Source organism: Protopterus annectens, chromosome 8.part1 (assembly GCF_019279795.1).
Source record: "Protopterus annectens isolate FY-2018-M chromosome 8.part1, PAN1.0, whole genome shotgun sequence".
In the NCBI taxonomy this organism is placed as follows: Eukaryota; Metazoa; Chordata; order Ceratodontiformes; family Protopteridae; genus Protopterus; species Protopterus annectens.
In genome coordinates this window covers 412,504,278-412,530,046 of record NC_056742.1, presented here as the reverse complement: position 1 = coordinate 412,530,046, position 25,769 = coordinate 412,504,278, and the positions used below count along the sequence as shown (strand labels likewise).

General features: G+C 43.7%; 1 protein-coding gene across 1 annotated transcript in view; it reads left to right on the top strand.

Annotated features, from left to right (window-relative positions):
• BRD7 (bromodomain containing 7) overlaps nucleotides 1-25,769 on the top strand; it is a gene marked incomplete in the record, with an annotated part of 891,907 nt that overhangs the window by 110,545 nt on the left and 755,593 nt on the right. Inside the window, 1 exon segment of the mRNA XM_044081983.1 lies at nucleotides 3,041-3,181. Within this exon segment, the coding sequence (XP_043937918.1) occupies nucleotides 3,041-3,181 (141 nt within the window).

Sequence of the window (25,769 nt, the reverse complement as noted above, 5' to 3'; positions counted from 1 at the left end):
GCATTCTGTGATATTCCTCTTTTCTGCAACAGTTTTCTTCCTTCTGTTGTATAGCTTGTTTATGGCATAGGACCACCAGATTGGCTTCCTTTTTTTGGAGGAGAGTGTCTTGGTTCTGTTTTGGATGGCACGATTCATGCACGAGTAGATGTGCTCGTTTACTGCCTTAGTTGCCTTAGTGTAGGATTCAGTAGTCCGCTCCCGTCAGCATGGGTGTCATGAAGCTTGTCACTTCTGACGTGAGTAGCATAAAGTTGGCTTTGGAGAAGTTTTTTTGTGGAGGTTTCCTTACTGGGGGGTGGGGGTGGGATGTGGATGTCAAGGGTGATTAGCTTATGGTCAGACCTGACCAATGAGGGGGGTGACCACTGATGTGCAGCATCCATCTCCCATGTTGGTAATGACCAGGTCTAGGGTATTGGAGTCCCTGGTGGGACAATGAATTAGTTGATCCAAGGCATTGGAATTTATGAATTCCAAGAACTGTTGGGAAAAGGTGATGGTACCCGAGTAGCTTACCCAGTTAATGGCAGGGTAGTGGAAATCGCCCAGTATTAGGGTATTTGGTTGTGTCTTAATATTTTCCGGTATGTTTAGAAAGGTGTAGTGAGAATCTTGGGGCATGGTGGGGGATTTGTAGCATCGGTCAACATCTCCCGTTCACACTTCTTAAAATCTTGCACGTCACTGTAGCCATACCTATGAATTAAGCAGTCTTATGAGAGTTCATTTCATGGTGGCTGGAGCAGTTCTCTTCCAGATCATGTTTGATGCTTAAGAGACCCTCGCACTTCAGCAACATTCATCCTTTTTGCTACCCACAGAGCAACTTAAACTCAGCTCCTTGCTTGCCCCAGTGTATATAGCCTGGTGTTAGCCAGACTAAATCAGTGGAGAAAGGCTTGTTATAATAACCAAGTAATGCATCCGAACTGCCAACAGTGTCCTTTGAGAAAAGCTGAATGAGTGCAGATGAAAATGATTGAGGAGTAATATAGAAGTGTTTATGGCACATAATCAGCTTAAGATCAAGGGACTGATTTAGGGCAGCTCTGGACCAAAGTATTGTGATTGGTTCACCACCAAGTCAGAGGTCATTGTATCTAGAAGTAATATCATGTCAATACCATGCCCTTATTTATGGGTGGCAGAGAAGTAATAACTTGAATAAACCCATATTTGTTCATAACACAAAACAATTCTTTCATGAGAGCCACAGATTTGTTGTTTGATCCCTATGTTGAAGTCACCTAGCATCTAATATTGGATCAAGAACAACTCTGAACTCTAAGAATGTACTCGCACAGTTGTACATACATGGTAAATGATGGGAGACCTACTGTTTTGTTCCTGCAGCAAGTATATGTTTAATTGAATTGGTAGCAGTCTGAGTCCAACAATGCCTTGAGTTAAAAACAGGTGGCATCGCCTTCATAATCTTATCCCATGTAAAAGAGTAAATAATGGAAACCCCTGGTAGAATTGCAGCAGCAAAGTAGAGTCAAACCTGTCATGAACTTAAGTGTCTGTAATAAAAGTAAGGTCAGTATTACACAGCAAGTTAGAGATGATGATGATGAGCTTATTGCAAGTTTATATTGTTTTAGTGTACAGTAGTGTGTGTGTGTGTGTGTGTGTGTGTGTGTGTGTGTGTGTGTGTGTGTGTGTGTGTGTGTGTGTGTGTGTGTGTGTGTGTGTGTGAGAGAGTCAGTGTTGGTGTCCGATTTAAGCAGCTTTTTTGCCAGTTTGTCCACTCTGGGACGGGGGGTTCTGCCCTTTGATATACTGCATATTCAGTGACGGGCTGTTGCTGTAATTGCATGGCAGATAGATGTTAGCACTTTAAGCTGCGGTGGTACAGCGGTAGCGTTGCCTCACAGCAACACGTTCTCCTGTTCGATTCTTGGCTGGAGTGCCTGCTGTGTGGAGTCTGCACGTTCTCCCCGCGGTTGAGTGGCCTCCGAAAGACATGCGTGAATGGGTGTGCCTTCGTTGAAGGTTGGGTGTCGGGCTGGCAACTCGGCACCATAAAAAAATCTACTGCCAATTATTAGCGGACTGGAGTTGCGCTGTGGCGATCCCTAACCGGAAAAAGCCAAAATGGCAAACATGGATGTTTTCCCATTTAACGCATTCAAGAATCCTCTAGTGCACAAGATATGATGCATGATACTGACATCTGCTCTGCTCCAAACTAGTTCCACTTCCAAAACATCCAATATAGTTGAGCAGTATGATGTGACCAGCCGTGCCTTTCACTCTTTGTGGGAATGAATAGGTTATTGTGATTATTGGAAGGGGTAGATATTTAGTGATCTGCAGTATGATGACTTGTAGAAAAAGAAAATTACAGAAGTCTTCCTTTAAAATGTTTTGTAAGTCATTAGTGTTGGTTGACATTGCATTGTTCCTTTAAAAGCATCATGTTTTGGAGCTGCACTCGTAGCTGTAATAAACCTGTCCGAGATCTGTCTTCCCTTTTCTCTAACATTTTTTTAATGCCTGATGCTGCAAAATAATTATTTTTAGGATTTAATATTTCTGAAGTATTTGAAATGTGACCTAGCTGTGTTTCTTATTTACAGTAATTTTAACTGTATTCTGTTAACTGTGTGACTTTATGTGCATGCATTGTAAATGAACATTTGTGCCACAGATGATGTACTTTAGTTAGAGAATAAATGCAGCTCTAGTTAACATGTTTGCTTCAGAATTTTAGAATTACATAATTGCATAGACTTGGTGCAAAGGAAGCATATCTGTCCTTTTCTTGAGACCAGCTGTCATACACTGCATAAGAGTTGTTACTAGGCCCTTTTAGTAAAGCTTTGTCAAAAAACTAATTTTATAGTCTTAGATGGTAGACTTTTCCAGTCTATTAGTATTGCCCAAAAAGATTGGTTGTTCAGTTTGATCATGTTATTGGGATTTCGAGCAGTTCTTTGTAGGCCTGAGATGAAGCCTTGAAATTAAGCTGCTGTTGTCATGGGAGGCACTTATAAGCACATTTTTATGTGTTTGGTTAATTTTCTATTTTCAGCAGGAGATGTGATGACCCCAAAGTCACAAGAAAAAATATATGTCAAGGAAATGAAAAGTATGGAAGTGGCAAATTCACAAAAAGTTCTGCTTGGACGGCCCCCATCTGCAAGTGTGTCCCAGGACTGGCAACAGCCTAATGGTAAGAGTGAGTTTATGAAAATTAGCTACTTTTATAATGGGAATTGGTTGTGACGAGCAAACCAACAAGCCGTGAAACATGATTGTTTCAATATTTCGTTTAATTTCAAAACTGAGACAAAAATATTCTTATTTTAAAGAGCAGGCATGCAACAGTAATTTTTAGTTTTGTTAATGCTAGTAGTGCAAAATTATTATTAATGTGTGTACTTCTAATTTTTGACTTTGGGGCACTGTTTGGTTCCTTTCATTCGTTGTATACTCAGTTCTTGAAATTATGCTGGCCTAGGGTTTCTCTGTTCATTTTCTGATGTCATGTGGATTTCTGAGGTGTGTCAGCATCATTTTGGCTCCTGGATACAGTGCCAGTCATGCTGTCATCGGCCTGTACCAGTAGGTCATCTGGTACTGCTCAGGACTCCATATGACATTACAGATAAGATAGAACTGAGGGGCTTTATTTCAAAGGACAGCTCTTGCAGCTGCTGAGGGTAACGTCTATGATTTTAGTCAGGATACTGAATAATAAGCAGTCTGTTGGGTTTCCTGCCTGCCTCATCAGTACTTGCATATTGTCTGAAGAGTACATTAAAACCAGCTCACATGATGTGCATATCTGTGTTCTGAATGCATTAAAACTTTCTCATGCATTCCACCCACTTTTTTTAAGCAACATTTGATGCACAGTTATTTTATGAACATTTCCTTAAGTTGTTCTTTGTAATTGCATGTGATGGAAGTCTGATGCACTTCAGGCATTGATGCCTAAAATGTATTAATGACTTGGCATGAATGCATTTCAGGTGTTTTTAATGTGACATTTATTTTAAGCAGTAAATTACTTTTCAGCCCACTGTATTTATAGAACAGTGATGGAAAAGCCCATCATTTTTTTTTAATTGACTATATCTGAAATAATGGCAGAAGGACAGATGTTCGTGTTTCACTGTTGCACTTCCTCAGTCTTCCTTGCCACAGAGCCCGAAGCAGAAGCTTTTCATGTACGAGTGCTGGTCGGCAGTTTACCTTTGTTGGTTTCCGACTGCAAGAGTTGAAATCTACTGCAGCCAAGTTGGGGATCCTCTTTTCTTCCCTTAACAAATGTCAGAAAAAGTTAATAATTACCTTACTTGTGGAAAGCAGATTCCCCATAGAGATTTTCATTCCTATTGCATTATTTGTTTAGGCCTTGACCACGACATTCCCAAGTGTGATCTGTGTGCCTCCTTTAATCCACATACTATCCGTCGTCAGGCTAAGATTTTGGCTATGCATTTTGGAGTTTGGCCTAAGTTCATTGGTATGGCGTCTGCCAGTCTTCAGGCTTCGGATGTTCCGAAGAAGCGCAAGGATAAGGACCGTGACAGGCCTCAGAAAGCTAAGTCCTCTGATGAGGTTAAGTTGGTCGTCAGTCAGGCGGTAGCCAGTGAGACGCCTTTGCAGTCCCTGCAGTCTGCTGCTGTACAACTGCAGGCCTTGATTGAGTCACAGTCCCTTAGGCCTTCAGCTTCCGTTTTGCTTTCTGACCTGTCGCCGGTCACCTCTTCTGCTGGAGCCGGAGCCGCTAATTTAACTCCAGTGTCCGAGGCCTCCGTTTTGCGTTCTGACAGCAAACTTCTTCCTTCAACCTCTGCTACAACTTTGGTGGTTACCAGGCCTCCCGAGTCCTTCAGGCTTGCAGGTAAATCTTCCATTCGTAAGCCTGTGAAAAGGAAGGCCTCAGCTTCTCATACCCCTCAGTCCCAAATGGTTAAAATGGCTAAAGATTTGTTGAATCTTATTAGGGGTTCTCAGCCTCCTCCTTCTAAAAGGAGTAGGGATGTTTCCCCTGAGGCTTTGTCCTGCTCAGGTTCTGATTCTTCCAGCATTTCTGCTGATGAAGAGGAATTTTCTCAGGCTTTTTCTCCTTTTGAGGATTCAGATGCAGAGGAGTCCATCCCTTCGGCCAATCCTCCAGAGGATTTCTCTTTTGGTGATGCTTTTAAATATCCTCCGAGAACATTTTAAAGGGAAAGTCAGGATTATCCCCAATTCAAGAAACTGATTGGGGAGTTTCTGGATTTACCTCCGCATAGGCCTCTTGCTGTTCCCCCTGTGTTGGAAGTTGTTGATGATGTTTTCCTGGAAAATTCCTTGTCTCCAAGTTCAGTTCCTCCTGCTCCCAGGAAACCTGACCGGAACTACAGAGTCCCTGATTTTCATCTGTTGCTTTTCAGGAATCTATTGGCAGATCTAGAGGTTTTCTCAGTGCCCCAAAGGAGTTAAGGCCACTGCTACCAGGAATCTTGTTCCCTCTGACAGGGAGTCTAGGAACCTAGATAGGTGGGGCAAGAAGGTTTATACTTCTGCCACCCTAGCTATTAGGGCAACCAATTGTCTATTTCATATGCTGAAGTACCAGCCGCACACCTTGGAGGCTATTAAGTCTAGGATAGCAAGTGTACCTCTTTTGGCAGAGAGTAAGGACATGCAGGATTTACTGAATTCAGCCAGTCTGGTCAATAAGCAATCTTTGCATTGTGGTTTTGACATCCTTGAGGCCTCCAGCAGGGCTATGGCTACTGGATCTGTTATTAGAAGGCACGCTTGGCTCAGAGAATAGCCTCTTCCAGAACCTGTCAAGGCTAAGCTTTTGGATGTATCTTTGCATAAAGACTGTCTCTTTGGCAGCAGAGCAGAGGAGGTACTGAAGAAGATGGAGGATAAGGCCAAGTCCATGCAAACTGTTAAGGATTTTCTAAAAGTTCAACACCCCCGCTTTAGCAGGAATTACCCTTCCAAGAGTTGGACCTTTCCTGATACCAGCAGACAGAACCATTCCAAGGACTAGAGGTTGCAAATCTTCTAGGGGGTAGGGGGCTACGTTTCAGAGGTCTAGGCATTGGCAGGCTTCCACTTCTAAAGGGGGAAGCTCCAAGCCTGCATCTCAATCAAAACACTCTCAATGACTTTTTACAACTTCTGCCTGTTCTTGCTTGCTGGGAGAGTTCTTTAGGGGGAAGGTTGGCCCTTTTTGCAGATGTCTGGGCCACTATCACAGATGACAAATGGGTGCTCAGAACGGTGTTCCTAAGGCACAAGTTTTCTTTCCGCACCTTTCCAGCTCCCAAGGGATTCCCAAACGTTCCTCCAAACCAAAGGGCAGAAGTAGAACAAATTTTGTCTGTCTCATCTGGGAGCAATAGAATCAGCCCCCTGCTCTGCAGGTAGGCCAGGGCTTTTATTCCAGGCTTTTCCTAGTTGCAAAAAAAGAAGGCACTTGGCGTCCTATCCTGGATCTTTCCATTCTGAACTCTTTTCTAATAATTCCAGAGTTCAAAATGCTCACTCTACATCAGTTGCTACCACTTCTAGAAAACGATTACTGGCTGTTGACCTTGGATCTCAAAGAGGCTTATCTGCACATTCCTATCAGGGAAAATTGCAGGTAATACCTTCGTTTCAGAGTTTGCGAGCAACATTACCAATTCTCTGCACTGCCCTTTGGCTTATCTGCAGCTCCCAAAGTCTTCACAGAGTGCCTGGCCACAGTTATTGCTTTTTGCAGGCAGAAGAAAATTCAAATTTACCCATACTTGGACGACTGTTGATTCAAGCAAGTTCTCAGGAACAACTATTAAAGGATCTGGAATTTGTAAAGACTTCTCTCTTCCCTGGGTTACACTCTTAATGTGGAAAAATCGAAAATGGTACCATCCAAGGTGATAACATTCCTGGGAGCGAGTCTGAACACAGCCACCCAGATAATACATCTCACCCAGGAAAAGTAGATAAATCTTTCAGTTTACTTCAAGGACTTGACGACTTGACAAGCCTGTCCCAGCTCCCTGCAAGGAAGTACCTGCAAGCTCTGGGATTCATGGCATTTTGTATTCTCATGATTCCATATGCAAGACTGCATATGAGGAAATTGCAATGGTACCTCAAGAACATTTGGTGTCAACACTCGAGGACCTGGATGTGATGATTCCTCTGCTTCTATCTCTGCAAACGGAGTTTCTGTGGTGGGCAACAGCCTGTCTACAAAACAAAGGCATGCCTTTTCAAACACCTCTTGCCACTAAAGTTCTGACTACAGACTCATCGGACTATGCCTGGGGAGCACACCTGGATGGCAGATGCATACAGGGACGTTGGAACGTCCAGCAGATGCACCTGCACATAAATCTAAGAGTTGATTGCAGTTTAGCAGGCCTTGCTGGCTTTCAAGCATCTTCTTTCTCCAGGGACCCTGCTTGTTAGGATGGACAACACTACGGTCATGTGGTACATCAACAAACAGGGAGGGACTCACTCTTACTCCCTGTGCAGGGAAAGCATGAATCTTTGGTCCATGGCAGCATCCCTGGACCTGCATCTCCTAGCTCAGTTTCTTCCAGAAAGGCTCAATGTTTTGACAGACCAGTTGAGCAGGCAAACCCTGGATCCTCACGAGTGGCAGCTGAACAGAGCAGTCTTTTACAGCATCATTCAATGTTGGGGCACTCCTTAGGTGGATCTTATCTCCTCCCCAGACAAGCATCTGCTACCTCTCTTTTGCACCAGGCAGCAGCACAGCAGAGCCTAGAAAGTGGATGCTCTGTCCTTCCATTGGACATTGCTATCAGTGTACACCTTTCCTCCTCTTCCCAGAGTATTAGTGAAGATCCAGGACGAATGTCCAGTGACTATTCTCATAGCTCCAGACTGGCCCAGACAGCATTGGTATCTGCTGCTTCGCAGTCTCTCCCATCTTCCTCCTTGGCATCTTCCTCTGAAGTCAGATCTTTTGGTTCAGGAAGGGGGGAACATTCTGCATCCTCATCTTCAGTCTCTCCATTTGGCAGTATGGCTCATTGTATGACTCCTTCCCTTTCTTCCTCCCTTTCCCAACAGGTGGTTGACATGCTGAGGGAGGCCAGGAGGCCTAGCACTAGGAAATCCTATGCTGGCAAATGGGAAAGGTTCTCTCAATGGATGCAGGCTAGAGGGGAGTCTGCTTCTCAACCTACCCTTCCTCTAATCCTGGAATACCTGGCTGATTTGCTTCAGGGTGGTCTTTCTTTTTCCTCTGTCAAGATCCATGTTTTAGCCATCTCTGCTCATTGTTCTCTTGAACAGCCCATTTTCTCTCATCCCCTGATGAAAATGTTTCTCAGAGGTGCTTGCAATTTAAAACCTCCCAGAAGAGCACCTACTCCAGCCTGGGATCTTAATTTTGTTCTGGAGAAACTCGCTCTTCCTCCTTTTGAGCCAGCTGCCACTGCAGATTTGAAGTTTCTCTCCTGGAAGACTGCCTTCCTCTTGGCTATAACTTCAGCGAGGAGGGGTTTGGAGCTGCAAAGTTTGATTACCGTGGAGCCTTTTCTCATTTTCCATGCAGACAGAGTCTCTCTGAGGACTAATCCCTCCTTTATGCCTAAGGTGGTTTCCAGCCTGACTCTTAAGCAGTTCATACACCTTCCTACCTTCTTTCCTAATCCTCGCAATAGAGGTGAAAGGATCCTACATTCTCTTGATGTGCACAGACGGCTCAGGTTTTACCTGGACAGGACTAAGGACCTTCAGAAATCAGCACAGTTATTGGTCAGTTTTGCCCCTGGAGCCCAGGGCAAGGCTATTTCTAAGCAGACCATTTCTAAATGGATTGCACATTAAATTACTTTGTTATTCCTTTCATGGCAAAGCTCCACCTCAAGGGGTTAGGACCCACTCTACTAGGGCGACTTCCACTTCGGCAGCCTTTCTAAGGGGTGTCCCTACTAAAGACATTTTGGAGGCTGCCACATGGTCTTCTGTTCACACTTTCACAAAGCATTAGAATTTGCCTCTGTTTTTCAGAGCCAGGGCAGGGTTTGCCATTGCGGTGTTGCAGGGCATTATCTCCAACCCTTGATGCTGTTGGTTCCTCCCCCCCCTTTTTTCTCTGGGCTTTGGTAATCAACCAATTTGTTAGTACTGAAACAGTGAAACATGATGAACATAGTACAGTTGTGCACACTTACCATAAATGTAGATGTTCGAGTGTATTCACTGTTGCAGTCCTGGTTTCCCTCCCTCCCCCTTTTGTGGTCCTCTCCTATTCTTTTTTTCCTGAGATACAGGCTTAAATTGTTATTTGTCAAATTGTTTTTTGATTTTAAGCCTTATTTTCTGGGGGCTCCTGAATGTTATGGCAAGAAAGACTGAGGAAGTGATGTCGGCTACCTTCTTTTGTATCGGACGCCCTGACGTCCTTTACAACCGACGACAACCGACATTTTTACTTACCTTTGGTATTCTGACCAACTGAGGGCTACCAGGAGCCAGATAACCCATTTGTTAGGACTGCAACGATGAATACACTGTAACATTTGCATTTATGGTAAGTGTACACAACTGTACTTTCTGTGACCTTTGCTGCTGTTGACTTGCATGGAACTGAACTTTTTGGGATCTCCTTGTTTTCATGCCACCTCAACTGAATGAACTCTGGGAAACCTTTTTAGATAGTTTTTGATGTTGCCATTCTCATAATTTTATATCTCTAGAAGCATTTGCTGGTACGTTTTGCTGTGATTGGGACATTTGTCACTTTAATTCCTTTTACTTCTAAACAGCTTTCCGTGTGTAGTTCAGGTGATAACCGACATTAGTTGAGAACTTTTCCTAACCACAGGTGATTTTGGCTGCTTCTCTTCAGAACTTTACTGAATAGATTTATCTTCCTTGTTTGCATGAGCTGGATCCTTTCCATAACTGGCATTCTGTCTTGACTAATTTTTATTCCATTCCCTTGTACCTGTATTGATTTTCAGGTATCCCTAATATTACAGTTGCAGGAGCCCTTCCATTCATTCTACAACTAAGTAATTGAGTTGCTAAAAGGTCAGCATCTTTCAGTTGAGTATTTCTGTAATCGTGTAAAGTTAGAGAACACCCTTGCAGAAGTCATTATTACTGCTCTGTTTAACAGTCTGTATTGCTGTTTGTACTTAGCCATTTGACCAAAGATGATTTGGACTGGACGTGATATACTAAAATTCCCAGTATTCTGAAAATGTTCTGAATTCTATGCTTTCATAGTGTGAACCATTATCTGATACTGCAGCATATGTGGATTATCTTGAGAAGGTAGCAATTTGGGCTTTTATAATCTTTATTTGGACCATGACGTCTTTGTGACTTCTGGAAACGTGTAATAGCAGTGTAAACAAATCAAATTGCACTACTTCTCAATATCCACTGAGTGACCTCCCAAACCTCTTGTATCAGAGGCACAGGTGTATTAAACACCTGACGTTCATAAGAGTCATTTGCATATATCCCATGTGCCTCTTATACAAGCGGATGTTCATCGTGTTTCACTGTTGCAGTCATTACACTTGGGTTATCCTGCTGGCAGGCTAACCTCAGTCGGCCTGAATTCCAAAGTCCTGGTCCTGTGTCGGTTGCTGTCGCCTCTTCCCTGACGTCAGTGTGCCAGGGGTATAAAAGATGCAGCCGATGCCATTTTCTTCAGTCTTTCTTGCCGCGTGGTGCCCGAAGCAAAAGCAGTTTGCAAGTGCCGGTCGGCCAACTCCTGAGATTTTCGAAATCGAATTTCAGATCTGAAGTATTCAGTAAAGCGAAGTACCCCATTGGGGAAACTTTTTTCTTGCTCCAGACTGATGTCAGAAAAAGTTTAACAATTATATTTCTTGTGGGAAGCAAATACCTCATAAGGATTTTCATTCTTACTGTATTCCTTGCCTAGGCCCTGACCACGACGTTGCTAGCTGTCGGTTTTGTGCTAGATTTAACCAATGCACTACTAAGTGTCGGTATGATTTTGCCTTTCATTACTTTGGCCGAAGGTTTAATTATATAATGCCGTTGGAACAGCTGACAACTGGAGCTTATAAAAAGCAAGGAAAAGGACAGGCATCCGAAGTCCAAAACCCACAACGATGCCTCCGCTAGGCCAGTCGCCGGTTCTCAGTGAGGTGCTTTCGCAGCCCCTGACGCCCGCTACCTCAGAGCCACAGGCCGCTGCCGACTCCCACGTGGAGACAACTAGGCCTCTGGATACTCAAGGTATTGGACACTCGGAAACTATTCCCTCAGATGGCTCCAGAGCCGCTGAGCAGGCATCGGCTTCTGAGGGTGTTTTCAGACCTACACAGTTATATGTCAAGCCAACCTCCGCCTCCAAGGCAAAGACTAAAACAGCTTTAAAGACAAAGAAACAAGTACAGCATTCTCCTGGACAGACTTCCATGCCTAAGAAACAGATGCTTAAAATGGCCAAAGACCTAATTACTTTGATTAGGGGTTCCCATCCCCCTCCTGATAAGAGACGTAGGCAAGACACAGAATATGATTCTTCTGATCAGGTTTCCATTTCCTCTGACTCCTCTTCAGAACAGGGATACTGTCTTCCTCCCTATGAGGATTCTGATGCTGAAGAATCTATTCCTTCAGCCTCTCCTCCTGAGGAATATTCTTTTGGGGAAACCCTGCATACCATGAGGGAGCATTTTCACTGGGAGAGCCAAGATTACTCAGAATCTAAGAAAAGGCTCAGAGACTTTATTTTACTGCCACGGCACAGACCTCTTGCTATTCCACCTGTTCTAGACATTGTAGATGATGTATTTTCAGAGTCCTGCCTGTCTCCAGACTCTTTAACCCCCTGCACCTGTTAAGCCAGACAGATATTACAGGGTTACAGATTCTCATAAATTTCTATATAAAAACCCTGCTGCTGACCCAGAAACTATATCTCAGGGTCCCAAAGGGGTCAAGGCTTCCACTGCAAAAAACCCTGTCCCCTCTGATAGGGATTCCAGGGCACTGGACAGATGGGGGGAAAAAAGTTTACACTTCTGCTACCTTGGCTGTAAGGGCTTTAACTTGTCAATTTCATATGCTTAAATATCAGCAATACTTAATGCCACTGCCAAAACAGAAAATGTTGACAAATTCTGAATGTTCTGAAAACAAGGAAATGCAGGATTTATTGCATGCAGCTGAACAAGTGGGAAAGCATACTTTGCAATGTGGTTTTGATTCACTGGAGGCCTCTTGCAGGACCGCTGTTACAGGTTCTGTCATTTAGAAGGCATACTTGGTTAAAGGAACAGAATCTGCCTGATAATTTTGCTTTAACATGATTAGATGCTCCCATTACAGTTTGGACTGTTTCCTATATGGCATGATACTTTGTTTGGTGTTAAGGCAGAAGAGGTATTGAAGAAAATGGAGGATAAGGCGAAATCTATGCAGACAGTAAAGGATTTCTTACAGGTACAGCCACCTAGATTTAGCAGGAACTGGCCTTCTAAGAATTGGTCCTTTCCAGTGTCAGACAGGCCACAAAGAGGCAGATACAGACGCCCTAGAGGCAGACCCCAGTCCCAAGGCTCATACAGGCTTAAACAATGGGGTGCTTCTACCTCCAAAAGTGGCGAAGACAAATCACAACCATATAGGAAACAGTCCCAATTACTTTCCTCTGCCAGTGCCAAGCACTTAACTTTTGGCAGCACCCTTAGGGGGAAAGCTAGCACTTTTTTCACAAAATTGGCACATGATCACCCAGGACAAATAGGTCTTGGAATATAGTCTCTCAGGGCCTCAGGTTCCACTTTCACACCCTTCCAAAGACAAAAGGTATGCCAGACCTGCCACACAATCAATGGGCAGAGGCACAAAAACAAGTTTCATCTCTCATGGACATGAGAGCTATTCAGCGAGTGTCACAGCAAGAGCAGGGACAAGGATTTTACTCAAGACTTTTCTTGGTGCCCAGAAAGGACAAAGCCTGCAGACCAATACTGGACCTGTCTATTCTAAACACTTTTCTGGACGTTCCAAAATTCAAAATGTTGACTGTGCAGCAGCTTCTGCCCATGCTGGGCAAGAAGGCTTGGCTTGTAACTTTGGACCTCAAAGAGGCATACCTGCAAGTCCCAATCAAACAATCTTGCAGAAGATACCTCATATTCATAGCTGGCTCAATGCACTACCAATTCTCTGCACTGCCCTTTGGCTTATCTACTGCGCCCAGGGTCTTCACAAAATGCCTGGCACCAGTAATCATTTTGCAGACATAGGAATTCAGATATATCCCTACTTGGATGACTGCCTTATTCAAGCAGAGAACAAAGACATTCTACTGAAGCATCTGGCCTTTATAAAAAGATTGCTAATTTGCCTAGGGTACACAGTAAACGAAAAGAAATCAAAATTAGTACCCTCTCAAGAGATAATATTCCTGGGTGCAAGATTAAATACAACTGCCCAGATGGCTTATCTCACGCCAGACAAACAAAGGCAACTGACTTCTTACTTCAAAAAGATGGCAACAAAGACCCAGTTATATGCAAGAAAAATTCTGCAGGCTTTGGGCTTCATGGCATCCTGCATTCTGCTAATTCCATATGCAAGACTGCATATGAGGAAGCTACAATGGTATCTAAAAAGTGTTTGGACTCAACATTGCCACGGCCTGGAAACATTAATTACCCTCATTCCCTGCCTGCAACAGGAGTTTCGATGGTGGGCAACAGGCCTGTCACCACAACAAGGGACAGCCATTCATGTTACCTACAGCCAGGTAGACACTAACAACAGATGCATCAGATTATGCCTGGGGGGCCCACATGACAGGAAAATGTATTCAGGGCACATGGCCCGCAAGCTAAATGCATCTTCATATCAATCAAAAAGAGATGCTAGCTGTACAGAATGCCCTGACGGCCTTCAAGGATCTACTCCATCCAGGACAACTAGACGGACAATACTACAGTCATGTGGTACATAAACAAGCAAGGAGGCACACATTCCTACCCCCTCTGCAGACAAGCCATGACTTTGTGGAACACAGAATTGACTTATCAAGTGCACTTGCAAGCACAATTCCTGCCAGGAAAGACAAATACTCTGGCAGACGAACTAAGAAGAAACCTCATGGACCCTCACGAGTGGAAACTAGATCCACAAGTCTTCAGCATGATGATAAGGAAATGGGGATGCCCAGACATAGATCTATTTGCCTCCCCTCACAACTGCCAACTACAGAGATTGTGCACAAGGACTTATCACAAACAAGCATGGAAAGTGGATGCTCTATCATTCAGCTGGAAAACCCTTACAGTATATGCCTTTCGTCAGACAAGAGAAGCCAAAAATGATACTGATTGCCCCAGACTGGCCACGCCAGCACTTGTGTCCAATCCTAAAGAGCTTGTCTCAAGGCCCAGCCTGGACTTTACCTCAAATTCCTCATCTACTGACCCAGCAAAACAATCCGATCCTGCACAGCCAACTCAAAACACTAAATCTGGCTGCTTGGCGGATAATATAACCACTCAGAACACACCTCTCTGTAAAGCAGTTATGGATGTTATTTTGGAGGCCATGAGGCCCATAACCCAAGTGTAATGACTGCAGCAGTGAATACACTCGAGCATCTACATTTATAGTAGGTACACAATTGTACTTTTGGGAGATCACTCAGTAGAAGTTCTAGCTTTGCTGGAGTTTTCATTTTGTTTTTACTGATTGTTTTTTCAGTGACCTTCTCACTGACCTTCTCACTTATTGTTTTAAACTACTTCTTAGTGTGGAAACAGATCTGTTCCCCTTGTCTGTCTCCTTTTGTCTACTTGGTATTGCACCAGATATTGTTCATTTTGTTTTATTGCAGTAAACACTGCCTATAGCACATTTCTGAACAACTTCTTACATTTTCTGGTTCAATAAAAAATTGTGGCAGAAGCTACTCATAGCAAATTTCCAAACTTCTTGCTCTGTTTGTAGTGATATTCCTGCCAAAATAAGATATATTGGACTGTCGGTGCACTCTTTTATGAAGCCCAGGTGTGATTCATGAATTATTTTCAGCTCGTCTTTTTTCCAGCTGATTAGGTTTTGTTAGTTTTTTCACACAGGCTTTATGTAGTTAATTTCCTTTTTAAAATAAAAGTGAATATGTAGTTCTTTTTCAGCCACCCTTTTGTTGTGATCTCTTTCAGCAACTCTGCATTTCTGGAGTAGTGTCAGTACACTTCCTAAAATCTTTAAGCTTCTTATCTGTCATAGGTAGGTATGCTGTTAACCATTGATTCCTGGGGGATTCATAGGTAGGTACTAGGCTATCTGCCCGAAGGCATTTGTAAGCCTAGCCAGAATGTGTTGCATTTCGCCACCCCCTTAGATTAGTTCCCTGTGCCTCTGTCCAGCAGAGCCACTGAAGTAATCCCCGGGGTAAACTTTGTTTCCCATCCACTCGTCAAGGTTTCTCTTGAAGAGTGTTAGCGAGGAGCTCTGTCTAATGTAGATTGGGATCTTGTTCCAAAGCATGGGAAGTCTCTGGGACAGGAATCTATCCCTCCACCACATCCTATTTATTGTTGTGGTGAGATTTAGATCCCTAGAGCATGTGGCTTGAGGGAATAAGGTTTTTTTTAGGTAGCGTGTGGCTCGAGGGGATAAGGTTTTCTTTACGTGGAGCATGTCCATCAATTCTGGGTTGGACATGGCCTTGTATGTCAGGCAGAGATCACCTCTGAGTAGGCGGTAATCAACCGAGTACAGCTGTAGTTTCTTCAGTCTATCTGCATAGGGCATCTGTTTGAGGCCAGTGATTCTCTTGGTGAGTTACTTCTGTGGTCTTTCCAGCTGTTGCAGGTGTCTTGTAAGGTACATCCCAAATGGGGCGTTGTACTCTATGATGGGTCTGATGAGTGACCTCTCTTGATCTGGATGCAAACCCTTTTGTGATTAGGTGGGCCAAATAGAAGGATTTTATAACCACTTTGGCAGTGTGATTATCAAAGGAGAGATTACTGTCTACTTGGTGTTCTACAATATTACTGATGTTCATCGTGCATACAGCTGCAGTAATCACAGATGGGTTTTCAGCCGTCAGGCGGTCCTTCGGTCGGCCGAATTCCAAAGTCTTGGTCCAGCGTCGGTTGTCGTCGCTTACTCTTCTGACGTCAGTAAGGCCAGAGTATATAAGACACAGCCGACGCCATGTTCTTCAGTCTTTTTTGCCGCGCGGTGCCCGAAGCAGAAGCAGTTCGCAAGTGCCGGTCGGCCAGCTCCTGAATTACGAAAACAAATTGGAACCGAAGTCTTCTTTAAAGCTAAGTACCCCGTTGGGGAAACTTTTCTTGCCTCAGACCGATGTCAGAAAAAGTTAATAATTGTATTTCTTGTGGGAAGCAAATACCGCATAAGGATTTCCATTCCCGTTGCATACCTTGTTTGGGCCCAGACCACGACGTCTCGGGCTGTCGCTTTTGCACTACCTTCAATAAACGCACTATCAAGCGTCGGGCGGAGTTCGCCCAACACTACTTTGGTAAAGCTTTTGATTATAAGATGTCGTCGGACACTCCGACTACCGTTTTGTCCAAAAAACGCAAGGAAAAGGACCGACACGCGGTCCCCACCGACACCACGCCAAAACAGGCTACACGTGGTCCGGTTCTCAGCGAGACGCCTTTGCAGTCCCTGACTACCGACGGCACTCCTTTGGCGGTGTTCTCTGTACCCGAGACCGCTGGGTCCTCGGTCCTTTCCCAGACTACAACCGAAGCCCCTGCTAATGTCGAGCCTACTAATGTGGACAGGTCCACCTCCACCCATGGTGTATTTAGGCCCTCATCTTCTTTTTCAATAAAGGCTTTTACTAAATCCAAAGCAGCCAGGCATCCCACGAGGCCTGTTGCACAGGGCCCATCTCCTGGACCCATGCCTAAGAAACAGGTGCTTAAAATGGCTGAGGATTTAATTACTCTTATCAGAGGTTCTCAGCCCCCTCCTGACAAGAGACCCAGAGTGGAGGAAGAATCTCCCTCTTCTGATCAGGGATCCATTTTATCAGAACATTCTGATGCAGAGGAACACTCTTACTCCCCTTTTGAGGATTCGGATGCAGAACAGTCCATTCCTTCTGTATCCCCTCCTGAGGATTTTTCTTTTGGGGAAACCTTGCACACTTTGAGGGAACACTTCCATTGGGAAGGCCAAGACTTTTCAGATTCCAAGAAAAGACTTAGGGAATTTCTTTGGTTACCTCAGCACAGACCTCTGGCTATACCCCCTGTTTTGGATGTACTGGATGATGTCTATTCGGAGGCTTGCCTTAACCCTGATTCTCTGCCTCCTGCACCAGTAAAACCTGATAGGTATTTGCAGAGTACCCAGCTCTCACCAATTTCTCTACAAAGGCCATAATGCTGACCCTGAAACCATTTCACAAGGCCCCAAGGGATTAAAGGCCTACACTGCCAAGAATCCACTCCCTGCAGAAAGGGAATCCAGATCTCTAGAAAGGTGGGGTAAAAAGGTATATACCTCGGCCACCCTAGCCATGAGGGCTTTAAACTGTCAGTTTCATATGATTAAATATCAACAGTACCTGTTATCACAATTAAGGAACAAAATGTCTCAACCTGAACAACCAGATTTAAAAGAGTTACAGGATATGATGCATAGTGCGGAGCAAGTGGGTAAACACACCTTACAATGTGGTTATGATGCCCTAGAGGCTTCCAGTAGAGCGGCTGCCACAGGATCAGTCATTCGCAGGCATGCCTGGCTTAGGGAACAAAATTTACCTGATCATGTGAAAGCTAAACTTCTTGATGCTCCTTTACAAAAGGATGTACTATTTGGTACTAATGCTGAGGACATACTACGGAAAATGGAAGAAAAAGCCAAATCTATGCAAACTGTCAAGGCTTTCTTACAGGTCCAACCACCACGTTTTAGCAGAAATTGGCCTTCAAAAAACTGGTCCTTTCCAGCCACTGACAAGCCCCAAAGAGGCAGATACAGACGCACAAGGGGCAGAGGGCAATGACAAGGATCATATAGAGGCAGACAATGGCAATCTCCAGCACCAAGAGGTGGTGAAGACAGTGCACAACAATACAGGAAGCAAACCCAATGACTCCCTCATTTCCATGCCAAGCAAGTCTCAGCTGACAGCACCTGTGGGAGTGAAACTAGCATTATTTGCAAGCAATTGGCATATTGTCACAACAGACAAATGGATACTGGACATTATAAACAGAGGCTACAAATTTCAATTTCACACTCTTCCAAAAATGAGAGGCATGCCAAACCTGCCACAAAATCAAAGGGCAGAGGCACAACTGCAAATTTCAAAGCCCCTAAACATGAGAGCTATACAAAAGGTACCTACACTCCAACAAGGTCAAGGTTTTTATTCAAGACTTTTTCTGGTACCAAGAAAAGGAACCGACTGGAGACCCATTTTGGACTTATCCATCCTAAACACATTCCTACTGCCAAAATTCAAGATGCTCACATTACAGCAACTTCTTCCCATGCTGGGCAAGGAGTTTTGGCTGGTAACATTGGACCTCAAGGAGGCATACCTGCATGTCCCAATAAGACAAAGCTGCAGAAGATACCTCAGATTTCTTGCAGGTTCAATCCACTATCAATTCTCTGCATTGCCCTTTGGCTTATCTACTGCCCAGAGTATTCACAAAGTGCCTGGCATCAGTGATTGCCTACTGCAGACTTCAAGGGATACAAATTTACCCTTATCTGGACGACTGCCTGATCCAAGCGGACAGCAAACGTATACTACTGGAACATCTGGCTTATGTGACACGGTTACTGCTTTCTCTGGGATATACCATCAACAAGGAGAAATCAAGACTAACACCATCTCAGAAAATAACCTTCCTGGGTGCCAACTTGGACACAAACACCCAGATGGCATATCTTACGCCAGAAAAACAAGGGCAACTATCTCAGTACTTCAAAACACTAGCAAAAGTACCAGGCTTACTGCAAGGAAAATCCTGCAGGCTCTGGGATTCATGGCATCTTGCATTCTTCTAATCCCATGTTCAAAGCTGCATATGAGGAAACTTCAATGGTACCTAAAAAATCTATGGTCTCAACACAGTCACAGTTTGGAAGCAATTATACCAATAATTCCATGTTTGCAAAAGGAATTTCTATGGTGGGCCCAAGCATGTCAAGTAAACACAGGCCTTCCATTCTGCAAGCCTCAAGCAAAACAAGTCATAACCACAGACGCCTCAGATTACGCCTGGGGGGCGCACATGAAGGACAGGTGCATTCAGGGCAGATGGTCCCAAAAGGAAAAGCACCTTCACATCAATCAAAAAGAAATGCTAGCAGTGATAAATGCAATTACAGCTTTCAAGGACTTCCTACATCCAGGACAATTACTGATAAGAACAGACAACACCACAGTAATGTGGTACATAAACAAACAAGGAGGAACACATTCATACCCCTTGTGCAGACTAGCCATGACTCTTTGGAACTTGGCTCTAGAAAGACAAATCGAACTTCAAGCACAGTACTTGCCAGGACTGGAAAACACACTGGCAGACACTCTAAGCAGAAATATACAGATCCACACGAATGGAAGTTACATCCTCAGGTGTTTACAGAGATAATCCAAGCGTGGGGGAGGCCAGACATAGATCTTTTTGCCTCCCACGGGAACCATCAACTGAAAAAGTTTTGTTCAAGGACCTTTCATCCAAAGGCCTGGAAAGTGGACGCCCTTTCATTCAGTTGGACAGCATGGACAGTTTATGCATTCCCACCTCTGCCCCAGGTGCTTTTGAAAGCAAGAACAGACAAACCGAGGATGATACTGATTGCTCCAGATTGGCCAAGGCAACACTGGTATCCACTCCTGAGGAGCCTAACACATACTCCTCCCTGGTCCCTGCCTCTAATGCCTCTCCTACTGACTCAGAACAGCTACAAAACTCTTCACAGTCAGCTGAAAACACTCAACCTCGCTGCATGGAAAATTCCTTGACACCACAACAGTCCCTACTCTCCAAGGAGGTGCAGGATGTCATTTTGGAGGCCAGAAGACCATCTACTAGAAAAGCTTACTCTGCAAAATGGAAGCGGTTTTGCTGTTGGAATGAGAAAAGAGGCCAGGACCCTAGAAAATTGAACTTGCCTCAGGTTTTACAGTACCTAGCTGAACTGCTGAACAGTGGACTTTCATTTTCTTCCATAAAAATACATGCCTCAGCCATTTCTGCAGAATTCAACACGGATCCTCCTTTATTCTCTCACCCACTCTTACGACAGTTCCTCAGAGGGGCTAAGAATATAAGACCTCCAAGGAAGCAACCAATACCAGCCTGGGACCTTAATTACATACTAGAAAAATTAACATTGCCTCCCTTTGACCCTGCTGCCTCAACAGATCTGCAACATTTGTCCTGGAAAACAGCTTTCCTTCTGGCCATCACTTCAGCTCGTAGGGTTTCTGAACTACAGGCCCTCATGGCGGTGCAGCCCTTCCTCATCTTCCATCAGGACAGGGTTTGCCTTCGTACCAACCCATCTTTTATGCCAAAAGTGGTATCCAGGGTAGCCTTAAATCAAGCCATACACCTACCTACCTTTTATCCTAACCCTCAAAACAAAGGGGAGAGGCTGCATCCATGGGCAGCTACTTTATTATTTGGACAGAACAAAGTCCTTAAGGAAATCAGAACAACTTTTTGTGTCCTATGCCGTAGGGGCTCAAGGGAAACCAGTTACCAAACAGACCATTTCCAAGTGGATTGGCCACTGCATACGGTTTTGTTATTCCTATCATGGGAAATCTGTCCCTACTGGTATCAGATCTCACTCCACCAGGGCCACAGCCACCTCTACAGCCTTCCTCAGAGGCGTTCCTACTAAGGATATTTTGGAGGCAGCCACTTGGAGTTCTGTACATACCTTCACAAAACACTGCCACCTACCCTTATACTCCAGAACAAGAGCAGGCTTTGCCACTGCTGTTTTGCAGGGCATTCTGGCTCAACCCAGTTCCTCATAGTACCTACCACCCTATGCATAGCTTTGGGACTCTACCCATCTGTGATTACTGCAGCTGTATGCACGATGAACATAGTACAGTTTTGTACCTACCATAAATGTAGATGTTCGAGTGCTAATACAGCTGCAGTACAGGTTTCCCTCCCTCCTTCCCCACTTGGTAAAGGCATGGGGCCTAACAACCTCTTCATACCACCTGACTGGGTTATCCTGCTATGTTTTATTTGCTTGCTTACACTGATTTTGCATTACATTGCATTGCCTGCATATGTAGATAAGCCTTATTTATGTATTGCCTTCCTTTTGGGGGCACCTGACATCTGGGGCAAGAAAGACTGAAGAACATGGCGTCATCTGTGTCTTATATACTCTGGCCTTACTGACGTCAGAAGAGTAAGCGACGACAACCGACGCCGGACCAAGACTTTGGAATTCGGCCGACCGAGGGACCGCCTGACGGCTGAAAACCCATCTGTGATTACTGCAGCTGTATTAGCACTCTAACATCTACATTTATGGTAGGTACAAAACTGTACTTTTTGACAAGTATAGACAAATTTGCTAATCAGGTGTGTGCATCTCTTTTTCCTCATTTATAACGTAATTCAAGAAAATATTTTGTAGATGCAGCAGAATTCGCTGCAGTTGTTATGTATGCACTGGACTTTTAAGCGTAGAGTTGTTTCTACTAGCAATTCTTTCCTGTATATTTACTCCTGTAACTTTTCACAGCCATAAACCGTAGTTAGTTGCTTCGTTTTTCTCATAGGTAATTACTAAGCTAATGACTCCTGGATGTCCTTTCTAAACCATACTTCTCAAGGTGAGAATCAAATCCTGCACTGTGTGTCTGTGAGATAAACACCTTAACCGTTAAGTCAAATTCCAGCCACAGTTTTATCTGTGAGTTCCATTTCCACATCCCTTTAAAGGCATGCACTTATGTAGTTAATTTCCTTTTTAAATTAAAAGTGAATATGTAGTTCTTTACAATGCATGCGGTTTCTTTTCTTGTTGGATCAGCGCGTAACTGAGATATATTTGAGTGGTATCCACTTGCAGTATAACTGGGTTATTCATAACAGAATACTTCAGTATGAACACTTCTGTCACTAAATGTTTAAACGTTTCATAATTATTTTCTTGTTTTTCATGGAGCGATTCCCAGACCATACCACGTTTTAAAAACTTTCTAAGTGGTATATGTATTTCTGACTTGTAGTTTCTTTCTAAATTTGTGTAACTCATTACAGCTGAGTGCGTATCCAGACGTTTCTGCAAATACCTCCTACGTATGCCTTTAGGCATCAAATATTTCTTGTTCATATTTGAATTGATAATAGCAAAATCGTGCAACATACAAGGTATCAGAAGATTTCATCTTAAAGCATACACATTGGCAAACACAATTGTATTGATATTTGACTTCTGTCTAATGCAACTAAAGAGAAATTGTATATTATTTGTGTACTGTTTATTTGTATTGTAATTTTCATATTTTTCTAAATATCTCAATGTTCAGGTAACACCAATAGAACTGCATAGACTCTTATGAAAGCTCGCAGCTGTATGAAGAAAATCCTGCTGGTGGTATATATCTTGATTGAATGGTTACTGAGATGTCATAAGCTGTTTTACAAAATTACAAAATTAATATTCACTGCCTTTATTTTGGCATACAAAATCCAGTTTAAAGCGTCAAATTGAATAAATGCCACTGTAAAGATTAATTAATTCACCCTGAATAGTTTGCCATTTACAGATTTCTGGTAACACTTAAGGTTCCAGAGATAGGAATATTTGTTTGAACTGTAAGGTGATGACTTTCAAATACTGAAGCCACGCCCACTGGAAGTTAAAGGTACACACTCCAAAGAGCTGTACTGGAGGGAATGAGTTAAAATATCGTACTAAAAATCTCCTCATTGCTTATCTGTCCTCCTGGTCTAGGCAGCTGTATTTTTTTTTTTTTTTAATTTTATCCACTTTCACATACTCTAAAATGAGAATTTGATTGTATACATCAGTTCTTTTGCATTGATTTTACACTTCGGTTCAGTTTGAGATTAGTGTTTCGGCCTCTGTGGTAATGCAAAAGCTTTTTATCATGCTTTTTTGTGGTCTTATTCATACCTCTCAACCTCTTAAAGCAATCTGGACAAAGCCATAAATAAAAGTGGGATAAAGGCCCAAAAATAGGGACAATTTTTAAATATCGCTCTTACAAACTTAGACAGTTGATAGAATAACAGGTTTTGCATTAACATGCATTTACTGAAGGATATGCAGTCTGAAACTCAAATGTCAATATTTTTTAACTTCACTCTTTAATGATTTGCCACTAATTTGCTAGAAAACCACAATTTTATGAAAAACGGACCAAAAATATGAGGCAAAAGTCTGTACATGAGGCAAAAATCTGTACAGTTGAGAGTTATCTTATTCTATACTAGTTAGGTCATCGGTTGTGTTTAGTACACCTTCTGTCCTCAGTCCTTTTTGCAACAGTTCTCTGAAGTGCTTCAAGTGATGCTGAAATACCAGATGGAAGTCTTAAGAGGTCTAAATCTCCCACAGGAACATTGAATGTATGCAGCCTAGAAATGTCTGTGTCGAGTTTAATTCACAAAAATCCTTGGTTTGCATTGGTCACAGATAAATACTTCACATTAGCCAAAGCTGAAACAGCAACTTTTGTACAAGGCGAATAGTGCCCTTTGTTTTAGCTTTATTAAGGTTCATAGGTTCATACTAGGCTATCTGCCCTAGGGCATTTATAAGCCTAGCCAGAGTGTGTTTGGCTTCCGCCACCCATTTTAAATTAATTTTTCTATGCCCTTTCTCGAGGTTAGTATACTGTGCCTCTGTCTAACAGTGGCACAGAAGTAATACCTGGGGTAAACCTACGATCTCCCATCCACTCATCAAGATTCCTCTTGAAGAGAGTCAATGAGGGACTCTGCCTAACCTGGACTGGGATTTTATTCCAGAGTGAAGGGAGCCTCTGGGTTATGAATCTGTCCCTCCAGCATGACCTATTTATTTCAGTGCTGAGGTTCAAGTCTCTCGAGCACGTAGCTCGATGGGATTTGGATTTTCTGAGGTGCAGCATGTCCATTAATTCCGGGTTGGACATGGCTTTATACGTCAGGCACAGATTGCCTCTGAGCAGGCGGTATGCCACTGAGTAGAGCTGGAGTTTCTTTAACCGGGCAGCATATGGCATCTGTTTGAGCCCTTTGATCCTCTTGGTGAGGTACTTTTGGGGTCTTTCCAGTTGCTGCAGGTGTCTGGTAAGGTACATCCCAAAAGGGGTATTGTACTCAATTATGGGCCTGATGAGGGATGAGTAAAGAGGCACGATGACCTCCCCTGATCTAGATGTGAATCCCTTCATGATTAGGTGGGCTATATAAAATGTTTTTCTAACCACTTTGGCCACGTGGTTGTCAAATGAGAGATTGCTATTAACTTGGGTCCCCAGGTCCCCAATTACTTCTTCCGTACTTAATGGATTACCACCTATGTGGTAATTTGTGGGCACTTTGTTTTTGCCAAAGGGGATGACTATACACTTTTTGGCGTTTAGCTTGAGGCCATGGCTCTGGCACCAGTTGTCTGTTTCTATGAGGCCCTTTTGGGGGATGCTTGTGTCGGCTGGAGAGTCGATTATGGCGCCCAGTTTGCAGTCATCTGCGAACTTGGTCAGCCACGGTCCGCCACAGTCCTTCCGTGTTGGCCTGTACCTCGGAGAAATATATACCGAACAAGAGAGGTCCCAGGACTGAGCCTTGTGGGACGCCACTTGTAACTGGTTTGGAGTCTGACATGGCTCCAGCAATTCTAACCATGTGGGTTCTGTCCATGAGCCAGTTTGCAATTCATCTAGTGACATAGGGGTTTATATTTAAGCTGGTGAGCTTATCTATAATGCCCGAGTGGGGTATTGTATCGAAGGCTTTTGCGAGGTCCAGGTAGGCTGTGTGGACCACCTTCCCCTCGTCAATGGCCTTGGTGACTGTTTCAAAGAAATCAACCAGGTATAAGAGGCAGGATCTGCCCTTAACAAAGTCGAACTGGGTAGGATCCAGTGTCTGTAGGTCCCCAATATCTTTATTTATGAGGTCCATGATGATCCTTTCCATAGCTTTGCAGACCAAGCTAGTCAGGCTTATGGGGCGATAGATTCCAGGATCCGTTGAGGCACCACCTTTGTGGAGAGGGACCACTGTTGCTGTACGCCACTCTTTGGGTACATATCATGTAGTAAGGTTGAGATTGAACAGTAGTTTTATGTTTGGGCTTAGCTCTTCTTGGAGTTCATGTAGGACGCAGCCCGGGACACCGTCTGGTCCCATTGATGCTGTGTTTTTTGCTTTGGAGAGGGCAGCTCTTACCTGAGCATCTGAGATGTCAGGGGGGCAGCACTCTGCTGGGATAGATATTTGCCCTTTTGGTGGAGGGGGGGGGGGAGTTTGCACTGAACCTGTCAGCTAGGATGTTGGCAATGTCTGTGGGTTCGGTGTATTTTTTGTCATTTTGGACTAATTCTGAGCATATCTGGGAATTCCCACCCAGGTTCCTAACATAACTAAGGAAAGCCTTGCGATTATCGTTAGTGTCCTGTGCAGTTTTTCTCTCGAAGCTGGCCTTAGACGATTTTATGAGTGCCCGTAGTTTTTTGCTAATACTGATCAGAGATGCTTTCCCTTTTTGGGATTTTGCTCTATCATGTAGTAGCTTCCTCCTTCTATTGTATAGTTTGT